We start from the raw sequence: 23,819 nt of genomic DNA, 5'->3' as shown, positions 1-23,819 counted from the left end.
CTCCGAGAGGGTCTGGGTCGGAGCTCTCTGGCTTTGGTGCCTTTCTGGGTCTGAACTCAAACTGGGAGGGAGCATCTGCTCAAGTGTGGAGCAGCAGATGAAATGATTTAGTGTCAATTTGGCCAGAGGACTTACTGCCCCTACTGCAAGGCTAGATCTTGACCTGCGTAGGTGAGCACAGGAGTATCACCAAGGAATATCCTCATAATAGAGAATGACAGGATTAGAAATATTTGTCCAGCTGAGCACTGTGATGAGCTCTGTAGCCAGGAATGCTGCACCACCCCAGCTGGAATCGCTGGCTATTCATTGTACAGGGACTCTTTGGAGCAGGGCTAGAGGGTCAGGAGCAAGTTTTATTTCGCAGCAAGAAAATCGTTCTCTGCTCTCCATACAAAGAGCTGCGAAAATCTGTTGTGGGGGTAGGGAGGCTGCAGAGGGGAGAGGGCATGCCATAGGAATACTCTTTTTAGCTAGAAAATGCCTAAAAGGATGCTTTACGTTGGAGCGGGGGGGGGGGGGACGGACGACACACACACACACACGCAGGCAGCACCCACCGGAGCTGCTCCGGGGTGACATGCCCCCCTTCCCCCCTTACTTTTCGGGCAGGACCCGCCGTCCGCCGTGTGGCGGTGGGAGGAGGAGGAGGAGGGGGAGGAGGAGGAGGAGGAGGGGGAGGAGGAGGAGGAGGAGGAGGGGGATGTCCCCGGCCCCGGCATGAGGCCGGGCTGAGCGATGTGCGAGCAGGCAGCGCGTTACTGCCGGGCCGGCGTGCAGAGGCTGCTGCGCAAGCCTCCGCCGGCGCTCCGCGGGCTGGACGGGCTGCTGCGCTGGGTGGTGGCCAGGATGAGCGACAAGGCGGTCGCCGAGCGGGAGCTGCTCAGCCCGGGAGCCGCCGCCGCCGCCGCCGCGCAGAGGAAGGGCACCTCCGTCATCCTCGATGTGAGTGTACCCCGCGGCCGGCGCCGGCTCCTGCCCCCCTCCCTCCCGGCCCGCATCCTGCACCGGCTCGGGAGCGGGGTTAGTCCTCGGGGCCGGCGACCCCCGGCTGGGCGGGCGCGGGGGTGCAGCCCGGGCGCCGTACCCCCTTGGCCCGGGTCCCGAGCAGCTCGGGATGGGCGTTATTTCCCGGGTGCTGCATCTCCCGGCCCGGCTGGGCAAGAGGCTGCACCCCGGCTCCTGTATCCGCTTGCCCGGCTCCCGCAACCGCAGGCTGCCCGGCACGGGAGCGCACCGCGGTTCCCGCACCCTCCTTGCCGGATCCTGCACCCCCCGAGCGCCTTGGCAGCAGCAGCAGGGTCACCGCTCGGATCCTGCATCCCGGGCCGCTTGGGGATGGGAGGGGGCGCAGCCCGGGTCCCGCAGCTCCCGGACTGGCTGGGCGAAAGGGACAACCCCTTTCCAGATGCTGTGCCCCCGGGCTGGGTGGGCATGGGCTTGCAGCCCGGGTCCTGCACCCACTCGTCCGGACCTTGCACCTCCTAAACTGGCTGGGCACTAGGGGCGCAGCCCGGGTCCTGCATCCCCTTGCCCTGCACACCCTGGGACAGTTGGGAATAACTTGCACCTTGGTTTTGCATCTCCTGGACCGGCTGCGTGTGGGGGTGCAGTCTGGATCCTGTACCCCCTTTCCTGAGCCCTCCGTGCCCAAGGTGTTGCTGGGCATGAGGGTGCAGCCCGGGTCCCGCATTGTTTTTTGACTGGCTGGGCATGGGGATGTAGCCTGTATCCTTTATGTCCTTGCCAGGATCCTGCACCCTCTGGACGGGCTGGGCATGGGGGTACACCTTGTTTCCTGCACCCTCAGCACCAGCTGCACGTTGGGGTACACGCCAGGTCCTGCAGCCCCTTTCCCAGGTCCTGCACCCCCTGAACCAGCTCGGATGGGGAGGCACTGTAGGTCCTTAATCCTGGTATTAGCTTGACTGGATGGGGATGCAGGACCGCAGGGTCCTGCAGACCTCCCAATCCTGCACCATGGGCTGCCGCAGGTTAGCTGGGCATAGGGTTGCACCTCAGGTCCTGCATCTGCCCCAGGTGCTGGACCCCAGTCCCTGAAGGGCTGCAGCTGTGGGAGGCTGGGCAGCGTGGTCCCGGATGCCTGCGAGTGTGTGCGACCCGGGACTCCCTTACCCAGGTTTGGGGGGGCAGGCAGGGGTCTGCTTAGTGCCTGGGCTGAGGTATTTATAGACTTCTTGATTAGGGAGCTAAGGAGGCTATTTGCACTTAAACGAACCAGGAGAACAGGGTGGAATCAACTGGAAAGCAAACGGTGTAATTACACAGTCTTTCTGCAGCATCTAGTGATTAAACACATAGATCCTCAGCTTTGCTATCTCCTAGCTTAAAAAAAAATTATGTAGTGAATGCAAAAATAAACTACTGACTGAGGCATTGGCTGTAGTAAAGGATAACTCACGCTCTCCTCCAGTCTCCTCGGACTTAGGCAGTAGTAGCTCTTCCAGGCAAGCTCTTGTGTTTTCTAAATAATTTCGTGAATCTTCTACCATGTCCCTGGTAGGCATCGGCATGGGCTGGCAAATCCGAAACTCATTAAAACTCTGAGGACCCTGGGCTGATAGGCATTTCGGTTCCCTGAATGAACTGGTGCAGTTGTGTCTATTGCGGTGCCCGAAGCAGCTCAGAGCGTTTGATGGATGGTCCTGCCTGGTGAAATGGGCCAGCAGGTGGGCAGCTCCGGGCTGTGTGAACTGTTGCTTCATGGGCAAACTGAAAGGAAAAATGCAATGTCTTTTAAGTTAACTTGTCTGTTTTCTGGTTTTGGTTGGCCTTTGTTTTTGTTTGGGTTTTTTCTTTTTTTTTACCTGCCCTGAAATTACCAAAATTTTACAACAATCTGGAATCTGGGCTTCAGAGCATAAATGCAATAGGGAAGCAACGTTAAGTTTGTACAAAAGGTTCTTGAGTTAGGACTGTTTTTCCACCAAAACGGTATCTTATCTGTTCAAATTTACCATCTTTAAATGGATTTCTTTTTTTTTTTTTTTCACTTTGAGGTTTGAGCTGAGAAAATGAGCCATGAACTTTCAGAAATACAATAGAGCTGGGTGTGCAGCTCCTGATCCTTTTTCCCTTTCATAATGGGAATGGAAGCCCTTTCTCACCTGCTGAAAGTAGAAATGGATGCTGGAAATGTAAGGCTTGAGGGCTCGGGGTTCCCCCCCCCCCCCCCCCCCCCCCCCTTCCTTAGAACTTGCTTCTCTCCTTTTTCTCCAGTTACAATAGAAACATCAATTGAAGCTGTGGCTTTGCTGTAGCAGGCTCTTCAAGTGCACTGTGAGACACACCCCCCAACTCCCTTTCATAGAAAGAGTTTAAATATGGGAACACGCATTTAGGTTAATTTTCACACGTTAGCAGGTAAGTAACAAGGATCCCACTGAATCCTAAGGGATGAGAACATGCCTTCCAATTAACTCATTCATGTTATTGCATTACTTGGATGTGCTGGGGAAGCAGCGAGTCCCAGCCACGCAGCAGTGGGGCTCCTCGGTGGGTGGGGATGAAGTAAAAGACCTGTAAGATTTTACATTTAACTAACCTGTTTGCACGAGCTGGTGTGCTATGTAGGCAGTTCATTGGGGACTGGGGAAGGCGGGTTAAGCTTGGTTTTGGCTACGAATTAGATAAGATGGCTCTGACCCTAATGGTAGCTTAGTCAGTTTTTCTTCGTCTTCTGTTCTGGCTTTCCTCTGACTCAACCATCCCCGATGCACTTGTTCTGACTCTTCTAGAGCGTGAGGGTGGCTGGTGGGTCAGTACAAAGTTCCCTACGCCCTTTCCACCAAAGAAACAAAACTGTGGTGTTGTGGGGCAAAGCTGAGGGCTGAGGAAGAACAAAATACAAGGGGGTTAGATGTCTTCTGCCATCAACCTGGCTACTGCCACTTGGGGGATGAATCTTAACTTTGGGCTAGTTTCAGTATTTTTCTTTTATTTTGCCTGTGTCTTTTTAGGTAAAGGATTAAAAAACATTGAATAATGTTTACTAGTTCAGCTCAAAATCATAGATTTCCAAGTGTAAAAAATAGCTAAAATTGCATTTTAACTAAACCCTGCTAACAAACTAATGAAGAAGATATTTAAGTCCTCAGAATTGCGTAAAGTAGGCAGCAAATAAAACTAGGGAGTGACAGTTGCTCTTCAGCGGTGGTAGTAGATCAAGTGGAGGTGATGTGTCACTGCAGGAACCTGGAGAACATCACTTTGCATTTAATGGTCAGTTCTTACAATGTCAGTCAAATCAGCATAAGGGGTTGGGGTTGAGCAAAGGGTTTGTACCCATCCTGTGCTCACCCTCAGGGGTCTGCCTCTGGGTGTTTGTTCCGTGGGTCTGGATTGCACACGGCTGCTCTGTCTGCAAGAGCCAAAAACTTAGGGTGGGCAGCATGTGTAATCTGCTGTAGATAACTAGTGTCTATCCACAGCTTATGATGTGAGATTGTGGTAATGCTACATTCTCTCTCTGCCTTCTGGGCTGCTTGAAGATGCCCCGACCTTCCTTCTGCACCCGTGAGGACAAAACCCCTTTATTAAAAGGAAGCTGAAACTGTCATGGTGCTGCTCAAATCCACATGTGGTGGTGGTGGCATTTCCAGCCGAGAACAAATCCTCAGATGTCACAAGACTTATGAAAAGGCGAATATAGTGTGTGGGTAAGCCTATATCAGATCATATTTGCTTAGTGTGAATGAGTCCACATGCAATACAGAGCTGAGGTGGATGGCTCCCAAGGCATGGGAAATGTCTAGACAGGTATTGCTCTGTCTGGGAGTAGTTCAGTGCTGACTTACAGACTGTCCTTACTCATCTCTTCCTACCTTCACATCGCTGTCAAAAACCTGCGTTGACAGCAGGAATGTGAACTCCAGCTCGTGTAAGACCTGGTCAGTCACAGCGCCTGCAGGCAGAGGTGCTCCCTCTGGTTTACGCCAGGGAGAGCCCGTTGAAGACCTTATCTCCTACTTGGCATCTAAAATAAGGGTCATCATTCGGTATGGGTGAGCATCCCCATGGCAAGACTGTGCACTCCGAGGGGCACTGGCATCCCTGCCTCCTTTCTGGCTTTGCCAATGGTGACTAAATGCATTGCTTTTTGGCTTTATTTTAAATGCCCTTGAAAAAAGCAGTGCCATTCATTTCAGGTCAGATAAAGCTTTCTGTTTCATCTGCTCTGTCTTTTGCTGAAAACTAATTTTGACCCTTACCTGCCTCTTCCCTTCTTTGACAGGGTCAGAAAGATCGTTTCAAATCCAGCTCTCCTGCTTAGGGCTCCTCTTGCACCCTGTCTTATGTGGCCAAATCTGATTTGCACTTCTTCACCCCCATGGGATTGAGCAAGGAGTTTGGATAGAAGATATAGAGAATTTGGTTTGTGCCGAGGGTGTGTTTCCAAATGTAGATCCAAAAACTGGCACAGTTTTCCAACTGTTTTGTCAACGATGCAATTTCCAGTGCAGCCCTAACTAGCAAAACTATTGCAGCCACAGGAATCCCTTCCCAATCCCCTTCTGCTTTGACCTTTTTTCCTTCTGTGGTTCGTTTGGGTTTTGATTTTTGTTGGTTTGGTTTTTTTTAAGGTTGATTCACTCCTCCTTGTATCCTTGTTTACCTTCTCATTCTCTGAGTGAACCAGGAAGGCTATTTTCCCCCTCCTCCATTCTCCCTATGCAAAATCCATGGTTTGAAATTGTCCCCTCGAGCCACGCCGGCAGGGCACAGCTGGGCTCTGTGCATTTGGGGTTTGCTCACTGCAAGGTACGTAATTGCAAAGAAGAGTTCAGCCTTTCTCTTCTGTTCTTCAGGGCTTTGTAAGCAGGTGCTTGAAACGGAGCTGCACCCAGGGCCAATGTTTATGGAAAACTAACTTCTAGTGCTGTGAAGGTGGTAACATCAAATGTCATTCTTACCTGTCTCATGCACCTCTTATTTAGGACAGCTAGGTAAAGTCTAAGGAGAAGGTGAGAGTGAAAGGAAAGGCTAGGACATGGTGTTAACTGCTCTTCTCTTAGGGAGGAAGAAAAGAAAAAAGTGCTTTGGAATGGGAAAAATGCCAGGAGACCTGGAGCTCTGTAGCAGCCTTGCTCTGGGGGGAGCCACTCCAGACAGGACAATATTTCCACACCAATGGTATAATTCTTACTGAAACATGAAAATCAAACCTTTCCCCTTGCATGGGGAAAGCTCATTAGCCTGATGGTGTCTAAAGATGTAGTCCAAAGTGGCAAAGCTTCAGGTCAGTATTTTCTTGCGTTATTACCGGGAAGAGCAATATAGAGAGGCTGTAGGAGAGGAAGGTCCTACCGGTACCTTGAGTTCGAGAGCTAAAAGCCATATCTGATATAAAACCTTGTCTTGGCTCCAAATCCGGTGTCAAGACTTGTAGGGAAAGGAACAGAAAGGAAGGACAGGAATGTAGGAACGTAATGAACAGATTAATCGGGTTTTTAGGTATATCTGGGTATCTGGATGCTTTCTCATCCATAGGCTTTCCTCACCCAGGAGACTTAGCTTTGGTTTGTCCTTGATTCTGCACCAAGATTATGATGGAAAACAAAATTCTAGCTGCGTTGCAGTCTAAGTCAACATCATATTAACCTGCTGAAGGGATAATAAACTCTACAAACCCTATAATAATTCCTAGGCTTGTTGGGGGAGTGCTTATGTGAATTTAATAAAATTGCTGAGAAAACCTGCATTAAGCAGCCTCCAATGTCATACATTCTCATCCAGGAGCTTTGAGAAGGCAGAACTGAATGTTTAAATTTGAAACCATCATTTATTTTTCTTTCAAGTTTATTATTACCACTAGCATTTTGAGTTGCTCACTTCTGCCAGGCAAATATCTGTAGTAACCATTTGAGAGTACCGCAAAAATGTACATTTAAAAAAAAATTATTGGAAATCTTGGAAGAGGTTGCTTGCTCTAAATAGATTTTATATTCATCTAGATACCTGGTAAATGGAATAAGTATGCTGCAGACAGCAAACTGCATGCATTGCCTGTGTAAATCCTATAAAATGGGTTAATGTGGGCCATATTGTGTGTATCCTGTGGGCTCACGTTGCGACTTGTCCTATGCTTCAGGAGACTTGCTAAGTAGGTTTAAAGCATAGCTGATAGGGGAGATGGTTGCTGTAGTACTTTTTGGACTGGATAATTTCTCATTTACCATCTCAAAGCAGCGTGTTACCCTGATGGTTGGAGAACTGGGGGTGATGGAGCAGAAAGAGCATCCTTGGTCAGGCTTTGCTGTGCTGCCGGCTCATTTTGTGAAGCCCTTGGCCCCTGGGGACGGTCCTCGGCCAGGGTGGAGGTGCAGGAAGCCAATCGCTGCCGAGGGCCTGGCAGGACAGGGCGTTTCTCCGTCAATATTTCATTGCCTCCACTCTTGCTGACCTCCAGGGCTGATGCCTTGACTAAATCTAAGTGACATTGCTGCTGAGTGAGAATAGCAGTGATGGAGTTACTGCAAGCCTGCAGAGAGCGACGACGGGGTGGACCCGCTCTGCAGCCTCAGTGTTGGAGATGATGCGGCACCCTTGCTTGCATTGCCTTCTTCCTGGAGTTGGTTGGAGCTTTCCTTTCCCCAAGCTCCCTGGGAGCCTGGCACTGAGCAGCCCTCGGGGGTTTGACCCACTGGTAGTAGGGGAGGTGTGAGGGGCTGCAGTTTCCCTTCCATGACCACATCTTACACCTTTCCCTTAGCAAAAGTACGCCGCATCCTTCCCACAGCGCAACAACTAATTCAAGACGTGAACAGAGGGCATCTTCAGGTCGTGTGTGGGAGGCCACTCTTGTTTGCTGAGCTAGAGCGTAAATCCTGGGTCTTCACAGAAGCAGTGTTTTTGACAGCATTACCAGTCTATCATGGAGTATATTATGTCTTTATCAGCCTCCGGATGCTCATTCCAGTGTTCATACCTTGATGTACTCCCTGCCAGTGCTGACAGATTACTTTATCTCAAATTGCTTTCCCTCCAGGTGTCCTGTTTGAAATTTTTTTTGTGTCTGCAAATTTTAGGTGGGCCAATTAAGTTGGAAGAATAAATCTTGCTCATTAGCAATAAAAACTAAACAGCTTGGTCCTGTAGAATAAACCTTGGTGGGTAACACAACTGATGTGATCTTCCATCAACGTGTCCATGTACAAATAGTCATACTTTCTAGGAGTACCTAGGGGATTTAAAGCCCTAAAAAGTTCACTTAGTGAAGCCAGACATAAATACTTGCATTTATTAACATTTCTTCCATTTCTTAATTATTTTTTTTTCTTCTTGCTCTGAGGGTTCATTGCAAGGTTGGTGGCTCCACAGAGCAGAGCACTGCAGATTGAGCCTTTATCTCACTTTAAGCTACATTTACATTTTACCTATTGTTTTGCCTTCCTGTTCTCCCTCTGCCAGTTGTGCTTAGCAGGGTGGCGATCCCCCACAGGACCTTAAAATAGACATAGCTGCTTCTGCGTTAGACTCGATGTAATGTCTTTGTTTCAAAGTGGTGGGAACAGTAATAGAAGGATGTGGTGATGAAACAAAAAAAAACCCAGAAATTATCAGCATCTAGAAAGAAAAGTACCTCATCTGGAGGTGCTCATGGGGGGTGAGGGGTTGGGGTGTCCAAGCCAGGAAAAGAGGAATATTTCATACTCTGGGCAGGGCATATTGTGCATGTCTGGGTGATCTGTGCCAAAGCCATGGGGCTTGCTGGGGTTCTGCTTGTCCTGCCTGGCTTTATTCTTTCTTCCCATAGACAAGCCATGACTGGCCAGCCCTTCAAAACCCATATTTAACCTCAACAAAGTCCATAAGTGTGGAGATAGGTAGGATTCCCCCCCAAAACTTCTAATTGCTCTAAAACCCTGAAGGTCAGCCCAAGAAGTAAGCAGTTTTGGAGTGGTCACAAGCTGTAATCCTAGCAGAGTTTTTATGACCCGCTCTTGAAGCTGGGACGCAGTGACTCCAACTATTTGGGTCTGGCTTAAGCAGAGGGTGTTTGCCTCTGCTGAAGTACACCAGAAAGTCCAGCTTTGATTTTTCCCTATGCAGCCTAGGAAGAACTTTGGGCAAAAGAATGATTCACGTTCCTTAATTAAGCCATGTTCACTTAAATAGCACATTCTGCAATTTGATTTGTCTCTTGGGTTTCTTGTTTTGTGCAGCAGTTTCTCTTCTGATATTTTTTCTTTGTAATGATTTTATGACCCAGAAAATAAGAGGTTCCGTTTTACAGCTGACTCTGATCTGTCCTGCTGGCGCTTTTATCCCCTCTGCAAGGAAATTTCTTTGTACAGCCCAAGTCCCTGCTCTTGCACAAAGTAATAGGGTCAGGTTTGAAGAGATGGTGAGAATGTTATCCCTTTTCTGCCCAGTTTATGAACATGTTAATTTTTGGTAATTTATGGCCAAACCTGTGCTAGCAGCCATTTTTGGCAGGAACCTCTAAGATTTCAACCCTTACAGAAGCCTTCTGCTATTAATTGCATTGTGTCAGGGGACTACCTGTCAGCTGAGACTAGTCAGAAAAATAGCAGTTGTTTCTCCTGTCTTTCTCCCTGGCAAATTCTACTGTACTATACATTGTTGCATTTTTTTTTCTTCTGAAAGGGCTATCTGATTCCTCTCTGTGGGCTGTTCCTCCACATTGTAGTTTTAAGTCTAAATATAATCTCCTTCCCACAAAGGAAACTTGGTTTAAAAAAAATATTGTAAATAATTTGTTTCAGAAGTAGAGAACTGTGAAACTTGGGTTAAGAGATATTATTGATGCTAGAGAAATTGGCTGGGCTGGCTGCATGACTGTTGTAATTTTTTTTAATGGGTATTTTTCTTGTCTTGGATCTCTGTTGCTGGCTTTCCTCTGTGAGGGAGATGGGAGATGCTAGAACTGTTGGAAGCATTTTGTGTTACCTTTATTTTGCTAGCTAGCTCCTTTTCCAGCAGTTATTCCAAAGGCAATGACGTTGATACTCTACCTGGCGGTGGTTGTCCATTGTGTGGGTCTGGGAGAGGTGGGCAGAGTCTTGGGAAGAGTGAGCTCAGTAAAGCACCTGAATTGGCTCTTGGGGTGTTGGAGCGTGTGGTCCTGCCCTGTGCATGGGATTGAACATGGTCCTGGTGCTAAGGGCTTTACCCTTTCAAGTGGGACAACATGGTAAAAATGTTTCTCTCTCTTTCAATTCCAGATTTTCAGAAGAGCTGACAAAAATGGTAAGTCTGTACGTTCATATTTCACATTTCTTGATTGAACTTTTGTCAGTATTACTATTTTTCCTGATAGTAACATCTAACTGTTTACACATTCTTCAGTTTACTGGGTCTGATGCTGATATGGTCTAAGCATCAGAAAAGGTTATTTCTTTGGCTGAGATGTTCTTAGAATGGACATGCTACCAGCGTGCAAGTTGGCATAGCAAGATCCACCAGGTTTGGGGCTATTTCACAAAGAAGAACATAAAAATAAATTGCAGCTATGTGATAAGTGAGGATCCACCTCTCGGTAAGCTTGGAATAGCTTTGCAAAACAGACCTGATCTGTGAATATTAGTAGTTTGGTTCCTGAAGGACTGGACACACGCATCAAGGAACAACATGTATTGATGTGTGTTTTCAGTCTGTGCCTGCAGAAAGCTGAACAACTTCACTGAGCCTCATCTTGTTCTTAGGTGGGGAATAACATGGTGGGGGTCTTCATTAAACGACTGGGGATCTTGAAAGAAGAGAGCTGCTTTGCTGTGAGATAATGTAGTTATGGGAAAAGAGGCAATGGGTCTAGTCCCAGGATCTCTCTCCACCCTGAAAAGAAATTTAATTTTAGCTGCTAGCTAAAATCCCAACAGCTAGTCTCTGTTCTTTCCCTGTTGTACAAAAAGGCAATTAAATATGCATCAAAACTGTGTGTGTTTGCAGAGGGACATGTGGGAGGGTTGTGCAGAGGAGCATAGGGGAGTGTTCGGTTTTTCCCTACCAGATTTGAGAGATACCCGATTTCTGCAAGAGCTTGTAGATACATACGTTCACTGCTCCTAGGTAAGGCAGTGAAGGATTCTTTGAGCTGGCTGGCATATAAGCAGCAAATGCCCTGTTAACGTGGGTATTTGGTTACAACAACTGATACAGTAATAAGACATTGAAATTTGTTTGCTTGGGTAAGCTGAGCAGTTGTGTGATGGAAGGGGAATGCTGCGGGGGGGGGGGGGGGTGTGTGTGTTATGGCGGGGAGAGCATCCCAAATGCTGCTTACAGGGAAAAATGAATTTGTGCTCTTGACACCCAGGCTGTCACACTTTACAGCCTCCTGAGCACTTAATTGTTGCATAATTGGAGACCCGGAGGTTTTGTCTGATGAAATATTAGATGCTGCCTCTGAGAGATGCTGCCTTGCTTGCTTTCTGCTGGCTGGTGTGCCTGCCTCATGGAGCTGAGTGCCAGGGTTGCCAGCTTGTGGCTTACCTGCCACTTGCTCTCCATCAGGAGAAGCCTGATGAGGTTTTTGGACTGCAACTCTCAATGTCTTCGTTGCATGCAGATACCGGGCTAAATTCTGTGCTTAGTTATTCCCATCTCAGTTTGAAGTTGAAAATGCTACTCCAGACTTCGACCTGTGAAACTGTTCCTTGCTAAACCCATGTTTAACCTCCCTTCTGCCACAGCCTCCTTCCAGTTTCCAGGACAGCCTCTGTGTAGGGCAGCTGAAATCAAAAGCAGTGACTTTTATTCTCAATAACAAATGTTACTCTGCTGAACAAAGCTTGAAAGGATGCACTTTAACGTATTGGCCTTGATGTAGTTATTTCCAGTGACTGCTTTTTGAGCTCTGCCAAATGATGCTGCACTCTTGTTTTAGTCTTGATTAAATTTATAACAGCTGCTATGGGGCTGAAGAATTAGAACTTGAAATACAAAATCTTGTCTTGGCTGCTGTGCCAATATTAAGGCTTTTCTAGGATGGGTGAGTGAAGCAGCTCAGAAGTTGCTTTTGAAGTTTTGGTATTCCCGGCTTGCCGCAGCACAGTGGAAGGAGCTGCTGCCTGCCAGGGCCAGACATGTCTTTCCAACCCAGCCAAGAGGGCAAAGCTGTCATTTTGGTGGTTTTACCGTGTCACGAGGTTGTGGGGGTTAAATTTCAGTACAGCTCTTGCCACGGGGACAGCTCTCTTAGTGTATTTGTTAGGTGCCAGTGGCAAGCCATGAATCCATGTCTTGCGGCGTGGGTGAAAACTTGGGGAAATGATGAAGCTTTGGACCTGCTTGGTCTGCGCTGGTGATGGGTCTCTGAGAAGAAAGACATACCTCTGGAAAGCTGGTGGCTTTTGCTGACCAGTTTCCTTGTTGTTGAAACCCATCCAAATCTCCTGGTTTTGCAACCTTTATACTCTGTTAATAATGACGGGCAAACACTCCCTCAGTGTTTTAGCAGGAGTAACAGGTAAAGGCCAAAGGAGGTGTTTCCATCAGCAAGAGCAAGCCTGTTGTTTCTACCTCTGCCCCTCACCCTGGGAAAAATCTACCCAGCTCCTCTGTGACTTTCTCCCTGGACGTTCCTTCCCTTTGTAAGGCTTGAGCAAGTGATCCATGCGGATAACGGGCAGGATCACTCCACTGCACGTAGGCAGGAAGACAGCAAGCAGCTCAGGTACAGCGTGCTACTTAGAAGCATTTTCTTGTCCTGCTCAACCGACCAGTGGGAGTTTGGGTTTAAGCAAAGAAGCAGATTAATACCCCCGAGCTGACCTCGGGGTGTCCATCAGTCACCCTGGGCACCCAAACTCCTCTCCATGGAGCTGCTGTCCTGCCCAACAGACGTACTCTCCTGGGGGCCAGGTGGTCCATAACGTAATGCCCATGGGAAGCATTGCTCATGGACAAGTAGTCTTTTTGGTTGGCCTTGCTGTGCAGACATGAAAAGGTGTTTGCCCCTTTGGAGGTATTCACCTGGATGCTGTTTGAACATCTTTATTCCATGTTAACCCGTAATATCCCAATTAAAACTCAAGCAGGGATGCTTGCATGGATCGGAAGAACCGAGGTTCTTCTTGTCTGGGTCACAAAATGTTAAAATGAGTGCGGATTGCCAGTGACATGTCTGCCACCTAGTAGATGTTAATGCGTTGGGTGTAAAGGTGATGGGCTGACTTGTCAGGACCCAGAGTCAGCTTGGGCTGGTATGAATGGGCACCAGCAGGGCAAGCCTTACTCTGACATCTGGTGGTGAAATTGGTGGTCCGTTGTCAAAGATGGTGCTGGGCAAGAATTTGAACTGCTAAGGGTGAGAGCTGTCGTGGCCAGGGTGCAGCAGGTCTGACCTCTAGGCTTGCAAGGGGTTGAGGAGACCAACGCTTCTGGGCATAGGCAGAAAAGTGTGTGCCCCCCAGCCCTGGCGAGGCTGCTGGCTGCAATTGCTCTTCTGAAATTTGTCCTGCCTCTTTCTAACCCCGGATGGGCACTGCAGGGGGGGGGGGACGGACGGACAGCTGGCTCTGTTAATAAAGGCCAAATGTTCTCTGAAGAAAGAGTTGTCTTCATCTCTGGTTCCACTCTCATTACTTGCAATGCAGGTGACCTACAACTACATTGTTGGGACAACACAATGCGGTGCTCTCTGTGGGACTAATGCTGCCAGGCAAACAGGATGCTGCCTTTTGCTTTTTATGACCTGGATGACAGGCTGTCACAAAGTAGTCTGGATTTAAGTGGCAGCTCTATCCCCATGTTGGTTCCTGCAAGACGAGGTGACCGAGCAGGTGTCAATCTCAGTGTGGCTGCTTTCCAGTCCCGCTGGGTAGGGTTGTCCCTGTGATCTTGGGGATGTCTTCTGAAGGGCTGTATGTCCTGCAATGGTTTTCCCTATACTTTTCCAGTTGTTGCTTTTTTCTTGAGACATCTGCCAGTCTTGGTGGCCAGCTTCACCAGCCATTCGTATTTGCTGCTCTTCATAATTAGCTCAGTATGTTCCTCCACAGCCTTTTGGGGGTACGGCTTCCCCGGGCCGCCCCTGCAGCTCACAGCAGCTGCTGCAGGAGACGTGCAAGAGTATTTCCCTTGGTACAGCGTTCCCCACAAGCTGTGGCTCAGAGGTTTCCAAAGCTGGAGGTGGTATCTTTGTATTTAATATCCCTAGGGTTCTCTTTTTTTCACAGTTTTGTCTTTGACATCCTGGCCTTTAATTTATTGATTTGTTGAAATTCAGTCTCTTGATGGCTTTACCTGGTACAGCCCCAAGGAACAGTAGAAGCATCAGCCTGCCGCTTGCATGTCTCACTGCAGGTGGCCTGTGTGCCGTACACAGCCCTCCACTGAAAAATTAAAATCTTGCACTTCTCGATTTTTGTCAGAATCCCAGGAAGGTGCCCTGAGCCCTGGACAGGCTGCTGAAAACACAAGCTCACAGGTTCCCAAAATATTTTACTCTGTTAGGATTCTTCTGCTGTCTCCAGACCTGCAGAGGTTCTTGTCTGGCAGGGACTTTGCTCTTTTTAATTAACCAGCTGAGTCGACTCATTATCCAGTGCTGTGTGCTGGTGACATACTGGGGGAGCAAGCTCCCAGGGCAGGGAGTGCTGGCAGCTTTACCCAAACTGGCAACTCTTGCTTTCCTCAGCTGTGCTAAAGCCACTTGTATAGACCTGTGTGGGAGCCCTATAGAAATAGGGGGTGAAATCTGAAGAAAACTTCAGCTCTTGCCATCTAGTTTAACTAGAGCATCTCATCTAACTTTTGCCATCCAGAGGTCAGATGATTAAAGTGTCACCTAAAAAGCAAATGAGTGATTGTAAGCTTAAGGAATTGTCTCATTTAATGTGCAGCTTCCTCCAGTCAAGAGGTCCTAAATTTGGAAATCTTTTCAGCATCTTAATTTTTTTTTTTTTAAACTTTGTCGTCCCCCCTGCTCCAGCATGGTAAAACTGGCATGTATTGTGTTAAAGCAACACGGCTTGTTCAGACACGGTAACTATGGAGCCTGATCGTGTGAATTTAAGAGGCTCTCCCTCCTTCCCTTCCTTCCAAAGCTCCTTGGCATAAATTGTTAATGCATGTAAGATTGGATGTTCTTGATGCAAGGTGCTAAAACACATTACTGTCCCTGCCATGTTCAGGTACTTGTATTAAGGTGATTTGATTCAGTGCCTGCATGTACTAAGAGACCATTAATGAAGCAGCTCTTGCTTGTTAAAAGACATCTTGGTCTCCTGCCCCAGTGAAGTGAGATTCTTCCTCTAATGTGAATTAAGTCCCCAACCTTTTCCCCATCAATAAGATGGGGAAATCTTAAGATCAATAAGATCAAGCAGCTGGACTTATATCTATCTATACGATAAACTCAGCAAATGGTCTGGATAGCACACCTTGAAATGATGAGCACATTGGAGATACCTGGATAAACTGGTAAATGGTCTGAAAAAAGGGAGAAGGGCTGGGGCATAACCTTCTGACGGTGAATAATTCAGCTAACTCTAGTCATTCTTTGAAAGGGCATGGCTGTTAGTCATTCGAAATAATCTTTTTCTTCTGTGTAGGACTGTTTTTCCTTTCTCTGCTAATAAATCCACCTACTGTCTTGTAATCCTCCCTGTCCCAGTAAACAATACTTAATCGTTTAATTGGCATGTGGTAGGAAAATGGAGGTATCTTGTTTTAGGCTGATGAAGCAGAGCTGTCAATCATTTGAGTTATCTACTGTGTACTTTAATCCTCTCATTAGAAAGCTGTTAATCAATTATAAGTTAAATAGCCCAGGATTCTCTTTGAAAGGTTAAGACGGATATTTTGACAGAACAGCCTAATTGCTAACAATTCATTATAGAAATGTTGCTTCCCAAAACCTGGAGTTTTTATTATCTTGAAATCTCCAGTCACTGCAACTACCTAACTCCTGTATCTTGAGTGTAACTAAGTGGTTTAGTTTGGAGTTTTTGCCATAATTACTAGATGTCATTGATGGAAATGGCTTTTGGTCTATCTCATCCATGGGGCTGGCTTGCTGGGCACTGGGGATTAGGTGATTCCCCTGGATGTCTGCCGTGGAAGAGGAGAGATGCAGAAGAAAATGTGCCAAACATTCTGTATATGGTTATAAAGCACCTACAGAAAATGGCAGGAGGAGCTAGTGGTGGTGCAGTATTGTACTTGACAATGACTAGGGATGAATTAGTATCATGGTTCTTGGCACCTTCCTGTTGCTGCTGTCTTTGTGACTTCTGCACCAAGAACTGGCCCAAACCGTTGTGCTTCTTCCTTGAATTTATCATATCTAGGGAAGGTGTGGATGGGAACAAAGCCATTCAACACATGCTGTCTTAGATGGTCTTCTGCTGTTATCAAAAATGAAATACAATGAAGTGTGAAAATGGATTAAACTAATTTAATTTATAAATTTAATGTAGAGATCTGGAGGGCAAATGCTGAGAGGAGTTTTCGGTTTTTAGTTGATCTGCGTGGTCAGCTGAAGGCCTGTAGAGGACGTAGCAGAGCTAATAAAGGAAAAAAGGAAGCAGGAATACAGCAGGAATAGGAAAGGGTTTCTTGGTTAAGACCCATGAAGGGCAATGGAGTTGTGCCCATTCCTATCCCAGTAGGGCTTGTCCTTTAAATAGCTGCACACAAGATATCTGTTAGTCACTTAGGAGCTCATTAAAGGAGATTTATGCTGTTATTCTTTGTAAGTAAAGGTCTGCATATCCAGTGTTGCAAGCTTCCTAGCAAATTGCACTGCAAACAATGGGGGCACATATAGAGCTGCTGACAAGCAAGGAACATAAATGTCTTTGGACATCAGCATCATAACAAACTGGCTAAGGAGCCTGGTTTGCTGGCAGTGGGGTTGTGCCCTTGGAAGTAGACCAAGCTCCTCCTCTTACATATAAACCAGCAGTGCTGCTCTGCTGGATGGTTTTGTGGCTGTAAATGCCCCGTATCACTGCTGTCCCCTTGGTCTGTGGAGCCCACAAGCTTCAAAGGCTGGAAAAAGACAGAAGAAGAAAACAAAGTAAAGAAAAAACTTCAGGGGCATCTCTCGGCTCCAGCTTATCATAGAATCATTTATGTTGGAAAAGACCTTTAATATCATTGAGTCCAGCCATTAATCTAACACTGCTTGATACATTAAAGAACTGAGGCATGTCATGAGTGTTGCCTAAGTAGAAATTGGTCTTGTTAATCACCAGTATGCAAACGAAGAGCCTGAGGTTCTTGCATGGATTGGGTTTCTTTATTAAGAGATGGCAGCGGGAGAGCAGGGAAAGCCCTGGACCCTCAGCAGAGGGAGAGGGCTGAATGAGTCCTGGTGTGGTGGGTCTACAAAGGAGCGTGTGGGTGAAGCTCAGGGCAATTTCCAGCCCTTCCCAAGTTCTCTGTGTCTGTCCTCTGTGTCTTGTTTGTAGGCAGATACTGTTCCTCTGAGTAAAGACTTTGGGGGTCTGGGAAATGTGCAGGACTGTTAATGGTAATAGCTCTCAAAGTCTCACGCACGCTCTCCAGCCCCCACTTGGAGAAATGATTTTGATCACCTCTAGTGAGCCCCGAACAGGAACAAAGGAAGGAGTGTTTGTCTGTGGATGTGCTTAGGGCCCAAATTCACAGCAACTGGACCCAGAGCACTGTGTAAATGTGTTGTTTTCCCCCTTTCACTCTGAGAGTGCCCCTCACTGAGCTCGAGTCATTGATAGAGAAGTTGGGGCGAAAAGGGGTGAAAACACCTCTTCAGTTCTGGCAATGTGGGAACACGGGGAAATGCAGGAGAGAGAGAGAAGGAGAAGACTGGCACTGGTGAGCAGGTGGTCTCAAGACCCTTTTTTTACTGTTCGCTTTCAATGCTTTATGTCCTTGTGGGCTCCTTGTCTTCAGGGCTGCAGGTTAGAGGAGTCATTTCTGGGTCAGGAAAATGGGATTACAGTCTGAGAACAGCATTGCTATTGCAACATGTGCTAAATGTCATGTATTGCTTGCTTGGTGTCCTGTCTGCGGTGGTGGTTGTACTTTAGCCCTTTCCTTATTTCGGAAACCTAAGAAGCTGTCACCGTTCAGCTTGCTCACCCTGCCTGGGACTGTCCTGTTTTTTTTTTCTTTTCTTTTCTTTTTTTTTTTTTTTTTTTTTTAATAGCATCTGATTGCTGGGCAAAAACCTTTTGGAGTTGTTCTGAGATTAAAAATAGCAGGCATCTGTTATTAACTACCATCTTAATTTATTGAAACATTTTTAGAAAACTACTTGTTTGGAATTTGGCACGGTAATTGTCCACAAGATGGTTTAAGACTTGAAGTACTTATCTTCCTACCTTCCCCCATCAATTTGAGGGCCTTTTGGAAAATATGCTTGGACAGGACTTGAATGGTGGTAAGCAGGTTGGACTTCAAAAATATGGCACCCAAAGCATCATGGAAGAAAAATGAAGACATCGTAGTTGTGGGTGCTTTTGTCAGATCTTAGAAAGATGTCAGGCTAGGACCATGATACCTCCATGTTATATATCAGATTAAAAAAAACCCCAAACACCTAATAAGCCACCTGTTGCACACACAGCTCTTCTTTCCACAGCCACAACTGTGCACCTATTTTGAAATTGTGCTCTTACTGTGAGCTCCCAGGAGCCACGCAGTCCCTGCTGTAATGGACTACCACTTATAAAAACCACTTATCTTCCAGACCAGGGTAATTACCTTCTGCGTGGCTACTGTTCCTCAAGCACAGGGAAAACCTTGAGCTATTCATATCCCACTGGTGTGTCCAAATTAAATCATTAGTTCTAAGTGAGGATATTTATAATACTTGCATAACAAAAACAGTATTAGCAGCCACCCACGTATAAGTGGAAAAATGCAGTGATGAATCGGGTTTTCTATGTATGGATAAATCTGGTAGGTTCTTCCATGAGCAGATGACCAGTCTAAATGTATTTATCTTTTCTAAAAAATAAACAAAAAAAGATTTGCATTTAGGTAGTCTACATTTCATGTGACAATCAAAAAGTACCTTATGAAACTGTGTAATGATCTTTATTTACAAGGAGAAAGTTTGAACATTTTTTCAGTTATTTGGACTCCTGTATCATTTCCTAGCTCCCTCTATTGTATGCTCAGTTATCCTTCCATGTCCTTGCAAAGTTCACAGCACGTGGTTTTGAAGAGATGACATCTGCTTAAATCGGGACATGCTGTTCCCAAAATAATAAACAAACCTATCAACAGATGATGGATTTTGAGATAATGTAGAAAATGTGAAAGGTGGTTGCTGGCCATGCTTTACAGGCTGTCACTAGACGTGTCCAGAACTTCTGTCCACCCTTTAACCCTATGAACTTAGGATTTGATTTTCATCACTGACTGGCTTTTCAGCTGCTTGTGCCCTTTCAGGGCTGCTTTTTCTTTTGACAAAGATATGAAGGTATCTGGTGCACACTGTGTGCAGCAGAAGTGAAGAGCTGAGAGTTTTTAGGACCTGTTTTTCTTCTCATGTCACTTCTTGTTAGAAAATTCATGTTAGAATCAAGGGGTATTTTTATACTTTTTTTTGGCTGGACCACCTTAATTCTGCAGAGTAGGCCTTGAATTGGGTGCATAGGGTTGACCTGGGCAAGGTTTGAATCCAGCCCAGAAACTCCCCCATGAACTCAATCCAATGATGTGGCCAGCACTTGAGCTTCAATTTCCACAACAGAAATGCCCATATCCCACCTATTTCTGCACAGCAGCAATTTATGGCCCATCGCTCTCTAAAATTGTTATTCCTGTCCTATTCCTAAAGCTTTTCCCCACTGAGAGAGCAGGCTGCCAAAATAGAGGGTAGCATGAAAGCCTTCATGGGTGGCAGGCCATGGAGGCACTATTGGTCCGAGTGTGACTGGTGCATGGTGGTGTGCAGGGAATGGGACTGGTGGGTTATCCACAGCTGGGAAAGTTGCTGTGTTTAAACAGAGCGCTTGGCTTCTATGCAGCTGGCTTGCGGACACTTCAGTTGATATCTGATAGCTTAGGTGCCCAACTGGTATCGTGCAGAATGCCCTTTCCTCATTATTCAAGGTACAAATCGTTGCAGTGTTGGTGGCCATCACCTGTGTCCTCGCCCTTTTGCTGTAAAATCTGCAGCTAGAATATCAAGCCAGACTTAAAGAAAAAATGTAAAAAGCAGCGTCACCTAATATTGGGCCTTCCTCAGGCCTGCTTACCAACCTGCGGTACTTGTTGCCTTGTGACTGTAAAGCATATTTGCATGTTGGTCCACCCCAGGGCTGTGCTGGCATCTCCTGGCTGCCCTCTCTGCCCAGCACCTTCCCTTCTCGTGACTGCTGAGCCTTTCTCTCCACTCTCTCTCAAAAATTCAGCTGCTGAGCAAAACCCATGGTAAGAATCAATAACTGGTGTAACCTTCAAGGCTTTCTGATGTTTTTGTGTTGACAATAAATGGATTTGAACCTCAAAGACAGTCAGATACCTAAACACATGGGCTTTCATACCTTCATGCTTTCTTATTAGGCCATACGTCAGTCCATCAAAAACTCATGGTGAGGCTGACCTGAAGGGTTGTCTTCCTATGACCGCTGTCTGGGCAGAAGTATCAGCCCTTGGGCCATCGCTGACCTCTGCTCTCTGCTGGACCTCGCTAAGAGGGGTCAGATGTGGATGAGCAGGCTAGATCAAAGCTTTCGCATTGGAAACCACCTACCAGTCTGCCCCAGACCTGCATTTCCAGCCTGACCCATCAATCGAGCCTTCTTGCTGCCTGTGTTTATCCCTGTTGGACGTTCAGGGTGGTCTGACACCTGCCTGCCCACGAGCGTTCTCCTGCCATTCGTCAAACCTCTCACCCTCAGGAAACGTTGCTCCCTGTGCTTAGCAAATGTTGATCTGGCAGAGCAAAGAGGTGTCTATGTTTGGGCTCTGACTCATTAATGCAATTGTGTTGCACTGGGAAGTAGGGCAGAGTAGCTGTGCTCAGCCTTTAAGGTGGGTTTTGTGCGTGCAATGGAGCCTGAGCATTTCTACAGCCAATGCTCTTTTTCTGCTGTATCTGTTCTCTTGCTTGGCGCCTCCTTTCAGTTCCTTTAATGCAGAGAGTTGGAGACAAACATCAGTGCTCTGATGTCCCCGAGAGACGCGGGGAGGGGACATCGAGCAGGGTTATTGCTTTAGCCCAGCAATTTGAGGCTGAATGTTTGATCTGGAGGGCAGTGCTTCCAAGCACTCCCGCTTTGCTTTGAAGTGCACCAATTAAGGTTTGACATACAACGTAACCCAAAGAAGACAGGGTTTATTTTCTTCTTCTCTCCGTGGGTTGGGAGACGTGGGTTTTCTTGGGCAAACCTCATTAGAGACTTCAGGCTGGACAGGAGCGAAGGGGATATATTATTGTAACAGATTTAATGGCCTTGTTGCAAGTTGTGGAGGGTGGGAATAAGGGATCGTGGTTTCCCAAGGAGACTTTGAAAAGCCATTCAATTAGCTAAGAGGATTTTTAAAGATATTTCTTTCTGGAGCCAAAGTTGAGAGATTTAATTGGGGGCTACACAGCAAATGTGTCTACGTGGCATGATGACAGCCAGCAAAGGGCACTATGAAACATTTACGGAGCTACTACCTGCTGGTGATCCCTGGCCAAAGAACGTGACCTTTATTGGTAGTGCCTTTAAAGTGGCAGTTCTTGTCCTGGCTTTTTTAGAGCATGGAAATTTTCTAGAGCATGGCTGTAGCCGTCCTGAAGGCCGTTTCAGTTGAAACATATTCATGTATTTTCCTTGCCGATGGGTCAGTCTTTGTGCAAAACTGCCCTGATGTCTCTCCCCTCTGAGTTCATGGCACAAACCCCAAACCCACTCCAGGCTCCTCGTCCGGGTCAGGTGCGGGGAATGTCCCTGTGGTCTGGCTCACCTGCAGCGCTTGTGTCAGCAGGTAGCAACTGTCAAAGGGCAGAGAAAGCCAAAATAGCAGGGCATCCTCGAGAGGTGAGAGCCATGACTGCTTCATGGGTCTGCTGAGATGTGCCTGTGCCAGGCGCATCCGATACCTGCCAATAGGAACACAAACAGTGCAGGTTTGGGCAGGGGGGAGCTTCCCTCCTCGCAGCAAAGCTGTGACCTCGTGGAGGTGTCACTATGTGCATTGGCCCAACCTTACCGTAATGCCGTGCTCTGGTTTCAGGAGAGGAGGGTATCTACAAGAAGTCTTTTCTGTGTGGAAATGGCAGCACGAGGCAAAGGGAAGGCTCTGGCTATAATGGCAAGCCAGAGAACTGATGGACGTTGCAGGCTTAACACCTAGGACGCTTTTGGATCTGTCTGATTAATATCTCATGTTGCTGTACCCGGGAAGCTTTTCAAAGTAAATCCAGCAAATCAATATTCCTCCTGCTAAATTCTCTATGGTTTTTTTGGCCAAGGTGAAATTTTAAAGTGCTTGGAAAAGACTTCTGCAACTTGGCTGGCTGTAGTTTCCTGGCAGGTTAAACAGCTGCAACTGACTGCAGGCTCTGGGGACTCGGCTGATGCGTAGCAGTGACCGTGGGACATGGCTTGGGTGCAGGGACAAGTTCCCAGGGTGGACATTGGCATTTTGAGTGTTGGGAATTGAACCCTACAAAGTGTGATAGGCTCGGAGCACCTTGTGTAGCTCTCCTTCGGCAGCTCATCTCTCATGCGGGACAGACAACTTGATGCTTTCTTGTGCATCAAAGCTGGGTGTAGCTCTGGTTTGAGGATCTTAAATCCTTGTGATATGTAGTTTCATGTTGAGGATTTCTTGGCTGGGCGAGGGCATATGAGCAATCCAGCCGTTAGGTAGGAACGAAGCATAAGTTTACAAAGTGCTGGAGCAGACAAGGACGCTCTGCCCTTGTACGCTGGGAAAAGGGAAGATAAGAAGAGCCTGACAAGCAGCTCCTGGATGCCGAAGAATGAGATAAGTAACTGCTGGACACCTCGTGAAGAAGCTTGCCCAGCCAATAGAGGATAAGATAGTGTCACGTGAAACGGAGTATTGTACCAATTAGAGTATTGTATAAGGTGCGTGCACAAGCACATAAGGTATATAACTGTGCTAAAAGTTGTAGTAAATGGACTTCACTTGATCACATTGGCCTGTGCGTGATTTCCCCTGTGGATCCTCCGCAACAGTTTCACTGCTAGGTATTAGTCTGAAGGATCTTAGCTGCTCCTCCCAGCTCTGCATTACCATCCTTGCTGCCCATATGTGTCCCTTAACGGTGGGACATCATACAGGGCAGTGAGGACCTCGCCAGGCACTGGAGCCCATGGTGTACTCTACACCTGCCTGTCCTGAAATTGTCCTTGCAAAATCTGAGCCCCTTTGCCATAATTGAGCTTTAAAAAGGCTTGGTTTTGTCCTGCTGCCATGGTGGGAGGGTGTCACTGCTGCAAGTGTTTCCCAAATTGCATTCAAAGGCACAAGGCGGCTGTGAGATGACCTTATGCAATGCTTGTTAGTGTTAAATGAATTTCCCTTGGAAGCATTTATGCATGATGCTGCCTTTGGTGGAGCGGTGTTACAGCCTGCATGTTTTAACTTGTTTTAAACTGGATCAGTGATGTGGTTTGTGTGTGCTCTTGGTGTCACTCATTCATAATAAAAGGTGTAGTGTGGCAGTGGCAATACATACCCAGATGGAGGTGACCAACGCGTAGGAACTCCTTAAAATGCCTTTGCCGCCACCACAGGCATCTTGTGTGACCCCCAGCTTGCATTTTTTCTCTTGCTTCCCCACCTAAATCGTACTTACATCTTTCTTCGCTGCTTTTCTCTCTTGGTAGCAGGACTTGCCTGTGTTTGCCTTTCAGTTTAATCCCTGGGAA

The 23,819-nt window shown here is 47.1% G+C and overlaps 1 protein-coding gene across 1 annotated transcript in view; it reads left to right on the top strand.

The window, feature by feature from the left end:
- The first annotated feature begins 704 nt into the window (after positions 1-704).
- The window catches only part of NECAB2 (N-terminal EF-hand calcium binding protein 2), an 86,098-nt gene continuing 62,983 nt past the window's right edge, over positions 705-23,819 (top strand). The window contains exons 1-2 of the mRNA XM_049804377.1: positions 705-945; positions 10,209-10,233. Coding sequence (XP_049660334.1) covers positions 739-945; positions 10,209-10,233 — 232 coding nt within the window. The 5' untranslated portion in view covers positions 705-738. The remainder of the gene's footprint in view (positions 946-10,208; positions 10,234-23,819) is intronic.

This window comes from Accipiter gentilis, chromosome 7 (genome assembly GCF_929443795.1).
Source record: "Accipiter gentilis chromosome 7, bAccGen1.1, whole genome shotgun sequence".
Lineage (NCBI taxonomy): Eukaryota > Metazoa > Chordata > Aves > Accipitriformes > Accipitridae > Astur > Astur gentilis.
Note: the sequence above shows the minus strand (reverse complement) of the source record. Positions and strands in the feature narration are given on the sequence as shown.